Source organism: Necator americanus, chromosome III, assembly GCF_031761385.1.
Source record: "Necator americanus strain Aroian chromosome III, whole genome shotgun sequence".
NCBI lineage: Eukaryota > Metazoa > Nematoda > Chromadorea > Rhabditida > Ancylostomatidae > Necator > Necator americanus.
The window spans coordinates 21,013,099-21,033,486 of record NC_087373.1 but is presented as its reverse complement, the minus strand read 5'-3'; the positions used below and the strand labels follow the sequence as shown (position 1 = coordinate 21,033,486).

Genomic DNA, 20,388 nt, shown 5'->3' with positions numbered 1-20,388 from the left:
ACTCTTCAAGAAAGATGATTGTATTAAAGGCATCACCCCACGAATCTGAGATGGTGCAGATTTCAGGTGGAGTATTCGTATACGAGATGGGAGACTACGGAGAGGAGGTGATTCCGTCCATTTCTTGCTAATTGCCGTAAAAAACGGCCCGGAAGATGCGGCGCCGCACAAGACTGGCGCGCTCCAGTCGAACCTCTTGTACAAAATGGTGCGCCAAAACGAATAAAGCCGTATCTTCCGGGCCGTTTTTTACGGTAATTAGGAAGAAATGGACGGAATCACCTCCCTCACCGTAGTCTCCCATCCTGTATACGAATACTCCACCTGAAATCTGCACCACCTCAGATTCGTGGGGTGATGCCTTTAAACCAGAACAACGGTACTAGGAGTGAAAATATCGGCGCAAGATAAAAAGTAGTAAGCGCATAGGAACTAGATGGCAACTTCTTAATAAGACACACGCTTAAACTTTAAGACTCACCGTTGTTTTGAAATGTCGAGAACGAATACCTTGAAAATAATCCTTGAAAGAACTATTGACGAAGAACGAAAAGTAATTTTAAGATGTTCTTTTGATGGATTACTCTTCCCGGTTTCGGCGAAAGGGTGAGAACAGAAGCCAAATGGTTTGGTCTCGGTCAGTCGGATGCGCTCTCCTCAATTCAGAATCGTTTGAAGTTCTAAACGAGGGCGTAGCCAATACAATTACTTGCGGGGGCTAGCTGATGTGTCTAGTCAGTGTTTTTATCCTTCCAGAAAGGTCCGGTACAAATTTATCGACACCGAAGGGATGAAGGGCTTGGTTGATACTAGGGTAGTTTCGAAACATCATCGACCAACCGTGCAGTCGAACCTCTTACCAACTGAGCAACACCAGCCCGTAGCAAATCACATGAAAAAAAAGTAATTCAGAACGTAATCTCAGCTGAATGTGTTCCAAAGCAACCTAGGATCCGTAGGAAGCAAATGGAGAGCACAATATTTTGTCTTTCTACGAAAAGAAGGAAAAGTAATCTCGCAAAAATTAGGCTAAGACAGAAAAGTGTAGAAATATTTAGTAAAATTTCGATTTTTCCTAGAGAAAAGAAACAAAGATTACTCTACTAACGAGGATTACTTCGACAATTTCAGGTTCCAAACCCAACTTCTTTTCCCTATTCTTACTTTTTCTGCATTGCCTTAGTTTTTTTTTTAATATCATTTTATCTAAAACCTTAAACAACATCTCGCTGTAATCCTTACACTTGACTATTCTGTGGATGTGTAGCTACTTTTTATTTGTTTTCAAATATAAAAATGCCATTGTGGTGAGATCACCCTGGAAAGATCGCTGTGCTGGAGTGCTATCCAGGGCGGACCTTTTGGTCGCAATAACGGTCTGCATTTGGGGGGACGAGGTCTGGAGGAGGGAATTTGATATCCACACATTGAATTGCCTTTGATATCATTTCCTCGCCAGCGAAGCTTAACACAAATGCAGGCAGATACAGAAATGTTCTGAACCGTTGAAATCGCGTTTCTGTAGAAGCATTCGCATTTTTGCACTTTTTTCGGCTCCCTGAAATCTAACACCTACTGTCATATTATCATAGTTAGCTGATTCTGTTGCTCATACAGTTTTTCAAAAACATTGAAGAAAATAATGAAACAAAGTCAGGTTGTACTCAAAAAAGACAAGTACTTTTCAAATTTAACCTAACAAACTAGAGTTTTGCCGGCGACAAATTGTTCCGAAATGCTAACGAAATTCCGTGCTAAATATTCCCCAGTTATGAATGTGCTCCTTTTAACCAGCTTGAAATGTTTCACTTACGCCAAATTTAGGATATTTTGGAACTCTCAAATATGTATACGAGCGCCAAAATGTGCCTGATTATGCCATCTCTGCAACTATCACTTCATTTTTCTTGCACTTTTTTTCCGTCTGATTTCACATACCTTCAGCTCGCAGTTATCTCGACTAATTTGTGGCCGCTGATGACTCAGAGAACAAGTGCTTTCGAAGGACTTTTTTGGTTTCAGGATAAACTAGACAGATAGATCTCGTCCTTAATAATTGATTGATGTCCATATTTAATAATATAGAGAAAAAGGAATAAGGTCACGTAGAAAAAAGTCGATCTGCACATTTTTCTCTTTTCTGACAAAGAATTGCTATGTTTACTAAAATATTTGTAGCATATTGTAAATATAGCATTTAAACGAATATATAATATTGTAGCATTAACAATATTATATATTCGTTTAAAAAAATCATAACGGTATCGGGTTAAAAAGAAGTTGAATAATTTGAACGGAATTCATGAATGTCACAAATGCATAGAAGCATATCACGCTTATCAGCTTTATTTTTCCAGTCCAAAGTCGGAAACAATAAATATCACCACCTCACTGCGTGTGCTAAATATGATGTTCAATGGTTGTGCAGGGATTCATATGGTCGAAACATTACGTTGCCACTCTTTTAGCTTGGTATGTTTGAAGCAAGTTTGTATACATGGGCAATTTCGAATAGAAACGAGTTTAAAACAAAAGAAGATGGAAATGAAAGAGAGCATTAAAGGTGTAGGAAGAAGGTACATAGATCCTCTTTTTTTGCTCAATGCATATATTGCATTTAACCAATTCGAAATGCAACGAAATGAAGAAAAGACTTATTATCGAGTTCGTGACGTGCTTTTCTATCACCACACCATACACCCATCACAGCTGGCTGCATTTGAAGAGGGATCCTTCTATTCTTCTGCTTTAAATGATATATGTGACTGTTCACGTCCGATGTAACTGTTCGATGTAACTGTAGCGCATTCACTTCGATGCCTACGTTTTCAGCCTCCCACCATCCAAAAAGGGCGCGGAAGTTTCGACACTGATCGGAGCGTGTCAAACGCGCCGCGCTGTCAGCGAAACATTTGTGTCGCTTTAGTTGTTGAAAGCTACGACCGTTGCGCGAATGCGGCTTTGTTATCCTGCGAAACATGATAAGTATACAACAACTTCCGCACGTCGTTTTGAACACTCGCCAAAAATGCAGGGCTCGGCTTGCACTAGGCTGTCCACCGCCGTATTCGCAGCACTTTGTGCCCTCAGGCTACCCTTTGTTCCTGCCGCCGGAGGTAGGAGCTTCTACAGATACGACCTCAACGCAGCTGTCGATTACTTTTTCGCGTCGTAGCTTTCTGGATTCCGAACAGAAGGATCAGCGATTTGGCCAGGATGGGCGGAGGTTATGAGCGTCCACAGTGAACATACCGTTGAACCTTAATTATTTTGAATAAAGTGATAGAGAAAGTGAAAGAGAAAAAAGTCATAGAATGTCTTTTAAAAAACAACTTTGGTGTAAGACTTGCCAGCAACGTAATCGTTTAGTGCAGAGGATGGATGCAATGCCTTTTCAAAAGCCAGCCAGGGTGTGATCCGCTTGAAGTGCTGACCCGACCAGCTAAAAACTGAACACCTAAAATAATTTCTTAAAGGATGTCACCTTAAGCTTAATTGCAGCCAATTCTAGATGGCGATGATTGGTAAAGTATTGACTGACAGCGTCTGAGGTAAGCGAACGATCATTGGTCGTTTTCCGCTGTTTTCCTATTTTCTCTAAAGCTTTCTATACATAGACGACGGAGAACTCAAGGAGACAAGTTTCGTTTGTTCACATTGCACGCCTCGATGGATGAAAGGCAGGCGAAGGCAAAGGTGGATGTAGCAAAGTGGGAAGGCTTTGCTGCATCTGCATTGACGATGGTTTGAAACCCTCCCAGACCGCAAACAGTGCGTTGCACGGAGGTCGAATTGGTACCAGACTTGCTTAAGTGAGCATTCATAAACTTATTCGGTTCCAAACGGAAAAATAATGCACTGTCGCTTCCAAGAATGATTGATTAATGCCAACTACTTTATCATTTCTCATTCTTGAAAGAAATACCGAATCTTAATTCATTATTGGGAAGAATCGCTAATATCAGATTGACCATAGTGCTCCTCGTTCTCAACGTACACTGTGGACCAAGAAATCCCACCAATAGACACTTACCCTCAGACTCTTGACTCATGTTTTCGTGTGTAGGGTATGCGTGACACTGAGATTAATCTATTCGGATCAAGATCTGCAAGAGTCTGGTGAACACTTAAGTTTTCTATCTAGTACTTCAACATGTCATTCTCATGGCTAGGTGATGTAGGTCGTCCTCCTAAATGGTAAAACTATTCAGCATCGTTCAGAAAGCAGAAAAGTTTCCCTTCCAACCATCAGTATACTAAAACAAGTATTAAAATTACGAATCTCACATTTTTCTTTTGAGTAACGTAAACACTCCAGCACTCTAAATGGACTTTAGGGTGTACATATTGTTGTGTAAGTAGACCACAAAAACAGAGCCTTGGAACGCTACGCTTTGGAAAGTTCCCAGAAGACGATGGGCACATGACAGTTTTCATAAAAGGTGATGGGAACTTTGTTTCAGTAGATACGGTTTGGGGATGGGGTTGGACTTCTTGGGTTCTACTAACACTGTTCCTTTCCAAACTCGTTTCACTCAAATCTCAAACCGAATCCGTGCATCGTCTTCAAAAGGTCAAACAAAGACACTCCATTGATTGCGAGCTACAACGTTCTCCGCCAAATCGCACTATATAATATTTTCTTTCTTTTAGCAGATCTAGAAAGGATTGCAAGAACAAGAAAGGATTAGATGAAAGACACCCGTCTAAGAAAGCAGGATTGCGACAAGGATTCAACACTACTGATTACACACGATGTTTCGAAACTTGTTGAAGTATCGCGAACGTAACGAAAACGAAACAAACCACACCACCACAAAACCACGATTATTGATGAGGATCCGCTCGGGTGATTTAGCCCCGACTGAAAAGAAATGAAGCCAAATTCATTTCGTGCATCCAAATACCACCAGTCAGGAACGTCAAAGAGCCTGCAAGTCGTGGGATGGTCGAAGCAGCCGGGTCAGGGCTCCGCAGAGCATAACCTTACCAGCAGGGGAGAGATTTTGATAAAGTCTCTGGCGTAAATTGCGTGCACGAAAGTCTTCAGATTGGAACAAAAGGCTAAAGTGAGGGCGTAAGTAGTCCTAGACCACCTCAACAGCAGGAGTCGTCCGCTGATTCCACCGGCTCTACATATGGGCCGGTTTAGACTGAATTGGCCCTTGAAATGAAAGAAACGGAAGAGCAACAGGTTCCAAAGATACGAATCAGAATTGGTGAAGTCACGATTTTAGAATCCTGTAGACCGACACAGTCCAGTGCATCAATTACATTACTGTTCCCCAGTGTGAAGATGATTCAACGCATCCATCACAGAACTTAAGACATTGTTCATCTACCGACTAACTGAAGCAATTTCATCAACAATTCCAACACAACGGCATGAAGCCCCAGAGGGACTAATGATATGGGTCCAAACCATCTACGGTAGTCCAAGAAGTCGAGTTCAAGTTTCTGCATGTACAGCGGCGGAATTTCGCATATCTGTCGGTCTGCATCACGACTCATTCCTCTCTCCTTGGCGCTATCGGAAGAAGTTATGGTGGCGTCTCAAGACAAATGCGAGCAACAAACCCAAGTGTTGCGCAGTAGGGTAGTAAGACCTGGACTACGCCAGCTCAAAAATACCGAGTTCATGACGACTTCATGACAATTTTAAACATAACAGCTTAGTTCTTTGAACCCCAATGATTGCAACTTTGGGCGTGAGCTTACCGCTATGGTAAACACTGCATGGCTCAAGCAACGAACAGCTATGCCTGTTCGTAACAAGGCAAATGCGAGCAACAAACCCAAGTGTTGCGCAGTAGGGTAGTAAGACCTGGACTACGCCAGCTCAAAAATACCGAGTTCATGACGCCCGGCTGTCTAAATCCAGATGCGTAAGCGGGTGCGTTATGAATAATCCTAGCAGTGCCCCCACATTGATTACAACCGCTAGCTCCACCGCGCCGCTTCGATCGCAGTCGCTTACGCAACTGCACCACACTTAATGTGGTTTTGACTTGATTACATTTTACTGTCGATCTCTTTCCTTGAATGTTTGTCTTGTTCTGTTTCTTTTTCATGCTGTTTCCTATAAATAAGAAGACAAACAAGTAACTAAATAAAGAACAACTACACTGGGAATGGACAATGTTTATGCAACGAGTGATCGCAAACAAACAGAGTTCAACGGACGTTTCAACAGAAAATAACTATAACAGTAACCACAACATAAAATCTGAGTAACAGGAAAGGAGAATAGATTTCAAATAAAACAAGCAACAACGAAACGGTGGACAACCTCCAAGCACGTAACGTCTTAAACGACGCTTTTAAAGTCTGTGACTTCTTTGAAATTTTTTGTGCACCCATTTACATGACCACGAAATAAGGAAAGGATGTGACAACGAAATATAGTGATATCATGGTACTATAATGTAACAAACTAATCGCAGATCACCGCATACTTATTGGACTCTCGAAAGTTCTAAGGCCCGGACTTGAAGAGTAAATGGTAAATATTGATGATGAATTACCAGACTGAGCAATTGTAGAATTTCTAGCAGAGAAGGAACCTGTAAGCGATTTTCTATGGAAAAAAAGAAAACTGAACGTACAGTTTCATCCTATAGTTTTTGCAAAATCAATGCATTAATTAAGATCCACGAAGCTATTAGACATGAGACACGTGAAACGGAAAAGTGAGCAATATTTTTTGTATTCAAAAGTCAACAACTGGAAGAATTAATGAAGTTACATCAACCATAACAAAACATAGAAGAGTTCTCAAACTTTTGCTGTTTTTTACAACCAATGTCTGCCTTCATATATCTATCTAATGCTAGCGATGACTTGAATAAATTCAAGGAAACCAATAAAGAGCAAAATAACTTGCATATGGATCTAATTTCTCAAATTCACAAGTTTTTGAAAGCTTAAGAAGTAGCGATACAATTTCAGGTACAACGCGCGTCAGATACACTAACTCAAAGAGCAGATTCATACTCAACTAGGTCTGCCGTAAATCGAACGTTTCTGTCACAGAACTATGTACTATCCCGTACACTCAAATCCACTTGCGTTTTTAATTTTCCAGAATAGCAGCAGAAACGCGAAATACTTTCGACAAACCCAACTGTCGGAAGTCTTAATGGTATCTAGAGGCCTCAATTTACCCGAAACGGCAGCTTCGTACGGCAATAAGAGTGGAAAGGCAGAGTGGAAACGTAAATTTAATTATTAAAAAGAGAATCTAAACGGAAATGCGCGTAATACGAGTTGCATGGAGGGATAAATTGAGGCATGTGGTGTTCCTCTTCCTACCGATTCCTTGATTTGTCGAGGGTATTTCATACTTTTGCAGTTACTTTCGAAAACCAAAAACTACCTCTCAACGCTTACCTTGCGGAATCCCCTACAAATTCCTCCATTAAGAAAAAAGAAAGCCATTAAGAAAATTCATGGATGGGGCAACGACCAGCTATTTCAACTATTCCACAACAAAAGGTTTTTTTTTTCTCGTGCTCAAACTCAGAAAAGAAAAATCTTACCCATGACGTCATCTTCATCGTCGAGGAAATCCATTAATTCATTTTGAGAACAACTGAGAGTTCGTAGAGCAGATGTCAACTCAGGTTTATCTTCCGCCAAAGGAGAAAATTTCCGCAATAGTGGCAAAATCAGTTCGTATGAACTAGATACAAACACTTTCCTGCACTCAATAAGACAAAAAAAGTACTATGTTAGGCAGCTCACCTTTTTAGCTTATAACTATCAAAAGGAAACATAGGCTCAAATGGTAGCCTTCCACCCGAATCCAGAGGCAACACATGGTTACAGTAAACAAGTTGTAATGACCTGAAGAAATTGAAAGGCCTAACCTTCATACTACACTCGATGGTGAAGAAAATTTTAAAGAAATGTTAGCTAAACAGTGCATTAACACCATCAAAAGATCGGATAAGTCTGTCAATTCAAGATTGTAATAAAAACTGCATTCTAAGTTAACTGTCACTATCACGACATTCTGAAGAAGAATGTTATCATTCATTTCCGAATTCACGGGTACCGAAACCTTTCCCTCTTGCGGTACCCCATCGAGTGAAAAAGACGTCTTATACGGCGTGCAGACAACGTTCGAACACATTCATTTTCGATCCTACTCCTCTTTCCTGTCGCTTGTTACTACAGCACCTTTCTTAGCCTTCACGACTGGCTCATAAAAAAACAACATTTAGAAAGAAGTATTTCGAGAATAAAGTGTCAAATCACAGATTGATCCGCATCGAAACATTTCTAGAGGAGGTCAGGCATTGAGACAAAGAGGCGGACTTTATCGATGAATATCTCTCTAAAAACTATTGTGTTACCGATGGGTTGTGGATACAATTGTAGGAAAAAAGCTCTAGGTTACTGATAAGACCATACATGCGATATTCGGAGCCGGTGCTCCGACCTCCTTCACTTTCTACGGTTGGCGAGGGTACTCCCTTCACTTTTCGACGGTTGACGGAAGGACCTCCTTACCTTGTGGCCGTTTGGGAAAGGGATTCTCATTAATTGAGCTGTACCCCATGAGCTAGACACCCTTCATCTGAGGAGGGTCCGGCTCCTCCCTATCGCAGCTTAATTTTCGCCTTCATATTGATGTTGATTCCAACTTCAAATGATTCCAACTACGAGAAGTAAGGAGTTCCACATAGATAAAGGCATATCGCACATTTAGAGCGAAAAGTACTGATAGTGACCTAATCAGCAGTCGAAATAATGAGTAAGAATGATATTTGATTTCTGCGTGACAGTAGTAAGCCATCAACAGCAGAACCAACCTGGTTATCGCGGCGAAGCAATGCCCAACTGGACCGCTTACGTATTTTAGTGGATCCAAAGGCGAATGAACAATGCGACTCAAACCCCATTGTCCAACATGACTTAATTCTAAATGTAAATAAGGTTTTATTAAGCACTTTAATAAATCCGGAAGTATAAGAGCAAATATAGGAATGACCTCCTGCTCGAACCATTTCCTTGTATCGAAAAGAAAAGATAACGAAGAAGGCTTGACATAACGCATAAAACGTTCCATGACGCACTACGCCAGGTGCAGTCTGAGAACAAGTCTTATGTTAGAATCCTTGCATTTACTTCGAGAAAAAAGCCAGTAAACAAAGAGAAACCAACCTGTTTCGTAGTTATACCACAACTATCCACGTATTGTGTACACCATTTCAGGATACGATACATCCACGACACGGAAACTCTGAATTAATAAATTGTGTCAAATTGAAGAATAAGCACGGGGAAATCTTACCGAACATCGAGATATTTCGCTCTAGCAAGAAACCCTGCCAAATACGCTGCGGCACCGTGTGCTTTGGCTATATCAACTTGAGCAATATGTGGTCGTACAATAACAGACCACAGGAGGTCTAAGGTGCGAGTAGCGTACTTCTAAAGAGATAGCATATATTTTAGAGGATGTTACTTCACAGAACCATTGAACAAACCTCATCAATTCCACATAGATAAAGCCATAGAAAAGAGGCATATCGCACATTTACAGCGAGGAGCATGCGATTTTCAAGTAATAAAAGGAAAATATTGAACAACTCTTCTTTACTAGAGTCACCATTCAGATTAAGCCAAGAAGAATCTTAATATTAAACACAATAACGAGTACACCACATAAAAAGGTAGATGTAGCGAAGTAATAAAAGCAAACGTAATCTGATCTGATATTATTGACAGGAGAATTATAATTTCAAGAATCTAGACCAGAACTCACCGTCAAGATCTCGAGTGTTATGCTTGAAGGCGATATAACAAAGCACATCTCTTAAACCACTGTCTAATTTTGAGATTAGTCCACTCTCCTCATTCTCATTTTCATCACATTGCTCCTCATCCTTGAATTGGTAAGTAATGTCATATACAATATTCTTCAAGCCGCAAGTTAGTACACCTGATTAGTAGATCTAATGATGTTTTGGACTCTAGGGAAATACAAAGGATCCAAAAATATCCAACGAGTCAATTTTGATTGCGTATGGGTAAATGCAAAATTATGAAATCAATGGCATTCAAATTCTTTACTACTAATGAATTTACCATGGCAAATATGTTGGCGCCCACGCCGCACTTCTCATTGCAACATTCTGCTTTGGTTAGCATATTCTGAAAACAATACAATTTTGACAAGAACTATATTTAAACACGTCCCCAAAGTTAACGAGTTTCCGTCAAGATAAATTTTCGCAAACTATACACTATTATGTTAGTGCCTTTCAACAATTCATTCATAAAGAATGATTGCGTTCCACAGTTGACCACAACGATGATCGCATTTGAGAACAATCAGGTCAAAACGTAACATCAATCGGAGTGCAGAGATAAGTAAGACTGAGTAGATAAGTAAGCTCGCAATGTCCACAGAAGCGGTGATGTCGTCCGCTCGGGTCACTACCAAATGGTTATCATCGATCGAAGGCTGAAGCGTGAAAGCATCCCGTCGATAATCGCCAATTGTATGACGTCATCGTTTCTGGAGCTTGACACCCTAGGGGTTCCAATCCGCCACTTCAGGTGAATTTGACCTTGTCGTATTTGAGCAAGTGACACTATTAATGAACACAATTTGCATCCAAAGTGTTATCATTTGGTAAAAGGAGTTGTATTTGCGTACTGCATGCAGGTATAGCGGGGCATATGAATCTTGGTTCCCACGGAGGGCGCTCAGGAGGTACCCAAGCAAATTGGGTGCAGCCGTGTATGTGCCTGCAGCAGCGGTCGACGCTGCGCCTGTCCAGGCACACTATTCATCCTTAGGCTCCGCCGACCTCTTGCACGGAAGGCCTGCTTGGATACGCTGACAAAACGAGCATACAAAGAAACGAAAGGGTAACACATGAGCTCCACAATGAGAAACCCGCTTGCAAATGAAGATTGCTCCGTAAAAGTGAGTGGAAAAGGCGTTATACTTCCAAGAATGACAGAAAAACAATGGAATAACAGAATGCAAAAGTAAAACCGACTGATTAGGAAGGGAACGAATTGCGATGTTAGCTGTGACCTCCGTGAATCGTTGATCTTCTGTGAAGTCACATCCACTATATAACACTACATAATGTGAGACACTCACCCTACAGCTTTCATAGTTTGAGGAGGCAATGCAAAGAAAGTTCATAAAGGTGAGTATAGGCTGCAGGCGCACTTTGAGATACAAACTGATTGACATATTTCAAAGCTTTCTCTATATGAATACTGCGAGCCTACTTTTTTATCGGAGAAGAGTACATAAGAGCTATATTTGTAATATATATTCAAGTAGTTATAATTTCTATCTTTTTGATCGAGTAAAAATTTGGCTTCAAGTTGTACTATTGTTAGTCGCCGATCTATACATAAATATTTAGTATATATATATATATATATATATATATATATCACTTCGTATTTTCCCATGTTTAATAAATCGAGAAGGCTAGAAATAATCGTTGACTGACGATTATGCGGTGTCTTATCCGCAAGATATGCCTCCGGGGATATTGTGTATTTGCATGACAGTTTTCGCACTTGCCAAGACGATTGATTCCATCACTCAAACAACAATAAAACAATCTAACATAAACCAAAACAAATAAAAAGCAAACCAAAACAAACAATGTTTAGAAGGGTGCGAGAATAATACATATCACTAGAAAAATAAGGCGACTACGAATAGGATCTCAAAAAAAAAACAGTACAACCAAGCTTTAAGCTTCTCAATTTTTGAACCCGATAAGAAGTAAGCTACCTCTTGAGTTTTACGCACCACTTCATGCTTATGTCCACCATATACGCGGATTGCAACGGTAATAATCGCATTCTGGGTTCTTAGATTTTTGGTCAATCTTCCTAGGCTCAGCTGCAGAAAGTAGATGGGCGGGCATCCTGCATGCACAGTGGAAGGGTCTGCTGTCGCTACCGACCGCAGCGCAATCCTCGACGCACACAAGTCCTAAGGATATATCAGACAGCTGCTCTGGGTACCTTCTGATGCGCACCGTGATGATAGAAGTAGATGAACATTTCCAACTGAAAAAAACTCACATCACACATAATCATTTGATCAATAATAAGCTCCCAAATATCAGTGCGGAGCTTTTCAGCATACTCAAGGCATTGAATGAGATTCCTAATATAGCCGATAAAACGATAGCTATCGTGACTTGAGTGTGGAACACCTGCGCGAATGACGCGGAAAAGCACTTTGCTGGACCTATAACACTAACTTCAGCTCCCAAGAATGAATTTGAAAGATGAACGACTGCAGAAGATATGTTGGTCCAAGCGAATAAGATTACCTTCGAAGATGAACATATACAAAGTGGTGAATAAACAGAGCTTACATTGGAAAACATTTTAAAATATGTGCGATGACGCGATGGGCTAAGCTGTAGATCTTCTGCTGGTCGTTTTCAGACAGTGCAAGTTCGAAATTTTCTAAATGTGAAGAACTACAAAGTCAGTAACACATTAACTAAAAGAAACAGAAAACAAATCCAAGGAAAGCTTTGGAATTAACTGAAGATACCGTTTTCTATTACTAGGGGAATAAGGTTATTCACGGCTGCACCGAATATGAGTTCCGTGTGAGAAACCTTAACGAGATTAATTGTAAGTGATGTGAAGATAATGCTATGAGCGTCCGTTTCTATCACCTGTCGTATAGCGATGTCGCAGAGCATGTTTAGAAATTGATCCAAAATCTGATCAGGAATTGCTCGCCATTTCAGCCGCTGCAAAAAGAAAAACTACGGATATGAAAAAATTTCTCCGGTTCTCAAAAGATGAAGGAGATCTCTGGGTAACTAGAAACAAAGTTCACCAAACTACGAGACAGCGGTTCTTTACCCTCTAACTACTTCCTTAAATGTTCTGTCGTTTCTCCGCTCTGAGATTAAGAAGGGATTTATTGTTAAAGATAGTGTCAGAATTTGAGAAGTTATTAAAGAACTTTCTAGAAACGAATCAAGATCACGAAGACTATAGTAAACAAACTAGAACTATTCAACAATTTTCATTCAAATTTCCGCGGACACTTCTGCAGATTGTCAACTACTATGAACTTTCACATAAGGAGATCACAATAGTTTGGTTTTTGTCAACATCTTGAATTCGGGACCGAGATGGTTAAAACGATCTCCATTTAAATTTTCCGGCTGTTTGTTCACACCGAAAAGAATCATTATGACACCGTATCGCCTTGGCTGAAATGCACCAATTTTTGCGAACAACGTTTTTAACCGCGAGTACGTAGGATGTTTGGGATCTCTATCCATTGTGCGAATCTCGCATTGTCGATTGAACTGATCTCAATGAGTTTTCCTTTTGTAGCGAGTAAAAGAAGTTCACAACCCAGTTCTCGTAAATGTTTTTTTTTTTCTTGAGAATATAATACCCATTCAGCATCAGTATACCAGCGAAGTTTTGAGCTGCAGGTTTTACTCTCAAGTATCTTAGGTTTAGTGCTGCAATTGGGTGAACCCAATTCTTCTCTTGACAAAGATAAGTGACGAAGTAACACCTGATATCACAGACTAATGAAATGCTAGGGGAAGTCCAATAGCCGGACAAATCTTGCGGAGAAGGGAGGAAGATAGTTGACATAAAAATGACTATCATAACAAAAAAAAAAACTAGAATTTCTTATGAGTACTTGCTAGTGACAAAAAAAAAGATTCACAAATAGGAACTATGAGAAGAAAAAAGAGCTTACAGCGAGACCTGAGACGAGAGCAGCACAACGATTGTCTAGTATATCGCTCATATTCAAGAACTGTTCCAGAAATTGAATCTTTGCTTCTGGCTCCCAGTTCGGCAAGATTTCCAGTGCATTACAAATTTTTCGATAAGTTATTGAGGCAATGGGATCACCCTGAAAAAGATGGGTGAGATTTTACGAAAGCAGCAAAACGGATGGCATTGTTTTACCTTGAGATATTGTGAAACAATTTCTCTACCAGTGATCTCTCGTTTAGGTTGTATGTCTAATTCGTTTTTAATCGTGTGAGAGGATAGCTCGTTGGAGTTATCTTCTTGCTTTTTAGAATCACCCTTGGTCGTCATCCTTTTTCTCCGATTAATGTTCTAAAATTAGTTATGGTACACACTTGAAGTTAGACAGGCATCAGAAATTTTAAACAAGAAAATGCACCGTCAAATGAAAAAGAAATACTCACAATGCCTTCTACAAAATGCTTCTCAAGGCGAGGTAAATATGCACAATCTCGTGGCGACTACACGATAAACATGATAACCCAATTCTGAAAAAGATGAAACGACATTACTCGGTTCCGGCGATGGCACCATCGGCCATTACGAATGATCAAGACAAACGAAATCAAGATCGAAATACCGAACTAATTTCTCATCGATGCAGAGAAAAAACGCCTTCATATATCGTTCATTATAGACACACAGCGTACATTCAAGGGACACCAAGAAGCAATGGATAAAAAGCAAACCAAATTGGCGTACAAATCTTCTCCCGAATCACCCAGTGAAACACCACAACTCTGAGGGATGACATAGTGTTTGCGAATTTCTGCAATTGCGTAATGTTGCGCAATACTGTAGCCATATTGCACATTTTTTCACTTGGAAAGCGCATTAACCACCAGTGTAGTAAGTCAGAGGGATTTTGATTTCTTACGGAAATAATATGGCTGAGTATTACTTTGCAACCATTGCCACTCGTTATTATCAAGGCATACAAAAAGATCCGCACAAGTTAGTCGGAACGCGCAAGTTCACCACCTCGCTCGTTCTTTAGACGCACATATGTGTTTTTTTGGGCTCTTTTTAGTGAGACATACGATGTGACAAAGATTATGGGGTATTGAGGTATGGCACGACACATAATTGTTTCTGTTCATTCTGTGACTGATCATTCTGCATAAAACCAGTAGTCGGGTCAAAACGACGTAAGTTCGGTGAAGTTGCGCAAGCGGCAGCGTTCGAAGCGATGCGTTGGACCGCAGTGGCTAGTATCGAGAGGGGAGCACTAATCGCTGCAATTCGTGATAATCTAACCTTGATCCCAATCGTGAACTCCACTGCGCCGCTTGCGCAACCACATCAAGCTTCAAGAAGTTTTGACCCGACTGTAGCTTTCTTCGTACTCGTTCCTCTAGCGGAAATGTAGTTGGGGAGTGGAACTTAGTGGCGCCCTTATTTTTCGCCGTTCTAACTTACTTTTTTTCTCTTAGTACCTTTAGCTTACATGTAATAGATTCTCTAAGACCAATACTTGGGTCTCAGCATCCCGATTGATCTAATTATTTACTTAAAGAAATAAGGGCGACCTTTCTTTTTTCTCTTTAGTTTTAGCCTCCATTTCATACATCCTCTAATCCTAATGCTTAGGTTTTGGGCCCTACTGACTCAGCTATTCTTTTACAGGCTAGATTTGATAACTGTCGAATGATGAACAATTGCCTTCTCAAGTGATTCTCAAGTGGTCAAATGAGATGGAATTTTCTTCCTTTCTTGACTCAATTTTATCACTTCCACTACGGGAAAACAAGGAAGAACAACGTAAAAACCTTCCAGTCAACCTTTTAGTGTAAACTATGAGCAAGCAAAATCTCTTATTGGGACTAGACAGAGTAGCCGTCTACGTAGAATTTCGATCAGTAATCTGCTTCTTGAGGTAGTTGCAACCATCTTCTCGTACGGAACTTGACGCAGCTCCGAGAGAATTGGTTTTAGTCTTCCTCAAACAAGACATCTGTTTCACCAGTGAGGCTTTCTGTATTGTCACCGCAGCGCTATTTCGTTTTCGAACAAATGTGCTACCTTGTCGGGACTCCTCATTTGCGCTTCGATTCAGTCAACCAGTGACCACCGTCTGATCGAAACTCAACCTTTCGCACAGCAGGGAGGCTCAAGTTGGTTTGCGATGACTTGTTAAGGCTGCATTCAGACATCCAGTCATGTTCATCAGCTTCTGCACTACATTTCAGATTCTCAGTTGAAAAAGGAACCACCAAAACATGTTCAATAACGCTACCGTCGTCCGTTAGTCGTCCAGCTTTATATGTCTTCTTTTCATCTTCGCTCGTAGCAAGTCAGTTACCTTCGAGGAAAAAGGGAAATCCGATAAATCTAAAAACGAACGTCGTAACAAGAAAGCGGGAAGCGGGATGAGATGGAGGAAGGATAGATAGTACTAGGTCGCCGAGACCTATAGTGCTCAGAAAAATTTTAAAAAAGTAGGGTGACTTCAACATCATCCACTTTGATCCCGCACCGAGAGTAAGAGGGAGCAAATGAGAACCCAACCACAACAGGAAGATCAAAAAAACTTTAGGTCTCGCCGCTCACATGCTTGTCTCTTGCATTTCCCGCAGTGACTGTTTTGTACATCTCAATATCCGTCGACCGACCCCAGCAATTTACCAATATATTGGAAAAGCAACAACATTAATGAAGTAACAAATAAACAAACAAATAATATGGCAAAACTCGTTGTGATTATCTTGCTTGCATTCGTAATTGAACAAGCATGAGCATATTCTATGATGGTAAAAATTTAGCAACACCGCCCAGAAATACCACTCCATTCGTTGTTCTCTCCATCATATCCCCAGTTGCCGTTCTTTGCGATGACTTTTAAATCATGAACAAAACATCACCACGGCTTATAAAGCAGATCTTCTCTATTGCTTTTTAAACTGTACAGCGATGAGAAACGGGTCATCTTTGCAAGAAAAGCACTCTACATAAATGTATCTACAACTGCCTAGTACCGAAAAAATCCTCATAATGTAAAAATGCCCGTAAAATTACTTCCTATTGTATGGTGCTTTTGTGACACCTGAGGCAACAGTATGACGGAAACCGTATTCTCACCAACTTATAGCCTCTCTGTTGGTTATAACGAAATATACCGGACAAAACAAGTATCTACTCTTTACAAATATGGTACAATTTTCACAAATATTTATTCACAGCACTTACAGTGACGAGCTCAAGCGAGACCAGTTTCGTGCACAAGAGTCAAAAAACAATATTAGTAGCGGTTCAGTTTCCTCCGCGAAGACGGAGAACAAGATGAAGAGTTGATTCCTTCTGGATATTGTAATCCGACAACGTACGACCATCTTCGAGCTGCTTTCCAGCAAAGATTAACCGCTGTTGATCTGGAGGAATTCCTTCCTTGTCCTGAATCTTCGCCTTGACATTCTCAATTGTGTCGGATGCTTCTACTTCCAGAGTGATTGTCTTCCCGGTCAGAGTCTTCACGAAAATCTGCATTCCACCACGAAGTCGCAGCACCAGATGAAGGGTGGATTCCTTCTGGATGTTGTAATCAGACAGAGTACGACCATCCTCGAGTTGTTTGCCTGAACATAGCATGTAAGATTTCCAAACAGGAAATAATAGGAACAAATATAGGAATACTTCGGCGAGAATACTCAAACATACCAGCGAAGATCAATCGCTGTTGATCTGGAGGAATTCCTTCCTTGTCCTGAATCTTCGCCTTAACATTCTCAATTGTGTCGGATGCTTCTACTTCCAGAGTGATTGTCTTCCCGGTCAGAGTCTTCACGAAAATCTGCATTCCACCACGAAGTCGCAGCACCAGATGAAGGGTGGATTCCTTCTGGATGTTGTAGTCCGAAAGAGTACGACCATCTTCAAGCTGTTTACCTAAAATTGAAAGCGAATATTTATGCAATGCAAACACACCGAAGCCCGTCAGGATTGCTGACGCATACCTGCGAAGATCAGTCGCTGCTGATCTGGAGGAATTCCTTCCTTGTCTTGGATCTTGGCCTTGACGTTCTCAATTGTGTCAGATGCTTCGACTTCCAATGTGATGGTCTTCCCAGTGAGCGTTTTCACGAAGATTTGCATGCCTCCACGGAGTCGCAGCACCAGATGGAGGGTGGATTCCTTCTGGATGTTGTAATCAGACAGCGTACGACCATCCTCGAGCTGCTTTCCTGCAAAGATGAGTGAAGACCTAAGCAAAACCGAAACGGCTGGAAAAATTCCAATCAATATCTTCAAAAGATCAGCTTTAAGTGGGTCCAAAACCCTACTCCACAAAACAATACCTGCGAAAATGAGACGCTGCTGGTCGGGAGGAATCCCTTCCTTATCCTGGATCTTTGCTTTTACGTTCTCGATCGTGTCAGATGCTTCCACTTCCAGAGTAATAGTCTTGCCGGTAAGAGTCTTCACGAAGATTTGCATGCCTCCACGAAGTCGCAGCACCAGATGAAGGGTGGATTCCTTCTGGATGTTGTAGTCCGAAAGAGTACGACCATCTTCAAGCTGTTTACCTAAAATTGAAAGCGAATATTTATGCAATGCAAACACACCGAAGCCCGTCAGGATTGCTGACGCATACCTGCGAAGATCAGTCGCTGCTGGTCGGGAGGAATCCCTTCCTTATCCTGGATCTTTGCTTTTACGTTCTCGATCGTGTCAGATGCTTCCACTTCCAGAGTAATAGTCTTGCCGGTAAGAGTCTTCACGAAGATTTGCATGCCTCCACGAAGTCGGAGCACCAAATGTAGAGTGGATTCCTTCTGGATGTTGTAATCAGACAGCGTACGACCATCTTCGAGTTGTTTGCCTAAACGCAGCAACTGAAGTTTTGCAAACAACAAATCAGTATTACCCCAGTGAGAGTGCTCAAACATACCAGCGAAGATCAACCGCTGTTGATCTGGAGGAATTCCTTCCTTGTCTTGGATCTTCGCCTTGACGTTCTCAATCGTGTCAGATGCTTCGACTTCGAGCGTGATGGTTTTCCCCGTAAGGGTCTTTACAAAAATTTGCATGCCTCCACGAAGACGGAGAACAAGGTGCAAAGTCGATTCCTTCTGGATATTGTAGTCGGATAGAGTGCGACCATCCTCCAGCTGTTTCCCTAAGATCAGACACAGCATGTATTGGGTAACTCTCATTTACCTACAACACCATTTCACTCCTGTTTCGATAACTACATATTATCTCCTATTTCACCTACAACTTTAGGAAAACTCTAGTACTACGAAAGCAACTCTGAGTGATACCTGCGAAGATCAAACGCTGCTGATCCGGCGGGATTCCCTCCTTGTCCTGAATCTTCGCCTTCACATTCTCAATGGTGTCAGACGCCTCAACTTCGAGGGTGATCGTCTTTCCAGTAAGCGTTTTAACAAAAATTTGCATTTTGCTGAGTTACTGGAAATTATGCGGATGAGTACAAGAACGAAGAAATGGGACGGAAATTCATCAATCACGCGGACGAATCTCGAGGAAAAACGAATAAAGCAACGAAAGGAAGGGATTGCGAGCGTAAAAGCAGAGAAAGAGGTCAAATCCGACACCTAAGCAAGTCACAACAAAAGTCGTCTGCCGCTCTCCGCCAACTAAAACAGGGAAAATGACTGCGGGGCGGTGGGTGGGGTTGACCGAACATCGATCGATAAGCCACGCCCACGGTCGATAGCGACACAGCCGCGGTCGACCAGCAAAACAACCCTCGCCTGTCCTATCGACTGTGCTCGACGGCGTCCGCAGTGCCGCGCACAGAACACTGGGGGATCAATTTCACGGGAGATGGGACTGTCCATACTCACAGGTATCAGCAGCAAGAGAAAAGCAATGTCTGTTTTTCCGTGAGACGGGGCGCTGAGGTAGACCACCGCAGAATCTGGCGGGAAAAGTGAGAACAGTGCATGAGGACACGCCAGAGCTGCCGTTTTCATTCACAGAGACATTCGATAGAAAGATATGATGGTAGGGAGGAAGCTTCAAGCGAGACAGGAAACACGAGCGACATCTCTCAAAACGAAAGCAACGCGCATGGCCGGCCCAGCATCCACGGCGCCCTATTTATACTGGCGCTATCGACTGGAACGTTCTGCTCGGATGAGTCAGCGCCGACGGGATAACGTTGTGCAATTCGCTGCAGTAATCAGCCGAATCATCTCGAATTTCGTCAGCACTCAGCGAACGTCTTTATTTGTTGATTTATTCATGCACCCAACGTGCTCCTAGTACTAGATACAACAAATGATTCAAGAGTCTGGAAACAAACGGGGGAGAAAAATGCACTAGAGTTTTGAACATAAGTTTATTGCAAACGTGATGTGAATGGAGGTAGCGTCACTATATTCAATGCAGGCTCATGTTTTTGAGAAATCGCTAGTATTTGTGATGCTTTGAGACATTCGTCCAGGTCACGGTACCGAAAGAAAGAATTACACTGAGTGTGTCCTGTTTTCCATGCTTCTTTAAGCTAAACAGCTCAGCTGTGTGGTCTTCTAGAGGAAGGACTCGAACGACAAACGATGATTTACATTGTAATTCTCGGCTGGTATAGATCGCCAGGGCCTGTAATGTCAAACGAAATGC

The 20,388-nt window shown here is 41.5% G+C and overlaps 2 protein-coding genes across 4 annotated transcripts; one reads left to right on the top strand and one right to left on the bottom strand.

Moving 5' to 3' along the window:
• Nucleotides 1-3,377: 3,377 nt before the first annotated feature.
• On the top strand, nt 3,378-4,774 carry RB195_010330 (uncharacterized protein; the record flags this gene model as incomplete). Its single annotated transcript, XM_064191280.1, has 5 exons — nt 3,378-3,410; nt 3,544-3,551; nt 3,618-3,710; nt 3,762-3,812; nt 4,654-4,774. The coding sequence occupies 5 exons, from the start codon at nt 3,378-3,380 to the stop codon at nt 4,772-4,774; spliced, it is 306 nt and encodes a 101-aa protein (XP_064048863.1).
• RB195_010329 (uncharacterized protein) lies at nt 4,141-19,739 on the bottom strand (the record flags this gene model as incomplete). Of its 3 annotated transcripts, XM_064191279.1 has the most annotated exons (29): nt 6,445-6,563; nt 7,539-7,681; nt 7,744-7,845; nt 8,817-8,925; nt 8,996-9,095; nt 9,169-9,247; nt 9,299-9,438; nt 9,495-9,640; nt 9,773-9,893; nt 10,096-10,161; nt 12,076-12,244; nt 12,375-12,468; nt 12,560-12,626; nt 12,687-12,764; nt 13,745-13,903; nt 13,960-14,115; nt 14,208-14,264; nt 15,894-15,976; nt 16,040-16,081; nt 17,127-17,375; nt 17,458-17,685; nt 17,754-17,981; nt 18,096-18,323; nt 18,392-18,619; nt 18,689-18,916; nt 19,062-19,151; nt 19,189-19,212; nt 19,359-19,400; nt 19,472-19,739. In XM_064191279.1, 29 exons carry the CDS (start codon nt 19,737-19,739, stop codon nt 6,445-6,447), a joined length of 3,843 nt encoding a protein of 1,280 aa, XP_064048860.1. The 3 variants fall into 3 exon arrangements, with proteins under 3 accessions (XP_064048862.1, XP_064048860.1, XP_064048861.1); XM_064191278.1 differs by lacking the exons at nt 6,445-6,563; nt 15,894-15,976; nt 16,040-16,081; ... (8 more) ...; nt 19,359-19,400; nt 19,472-19,739 and adding exons at nt 4,141-4,190; nt 16,354-16,395; XM_064191277.1 differs by lacking the exons at nt 6,445-6,563; nt 7,539-7,681; nt 7,744-7,845; ... (16 more) ...; nt 19,359-19,400; nt 19,472-19,739 and having other exon boundaries at nt 17,053-17,375; nt 19,062-19,200.
• Nucleotides 19,740-20,388: the final 649 nt, after the last annotated feature.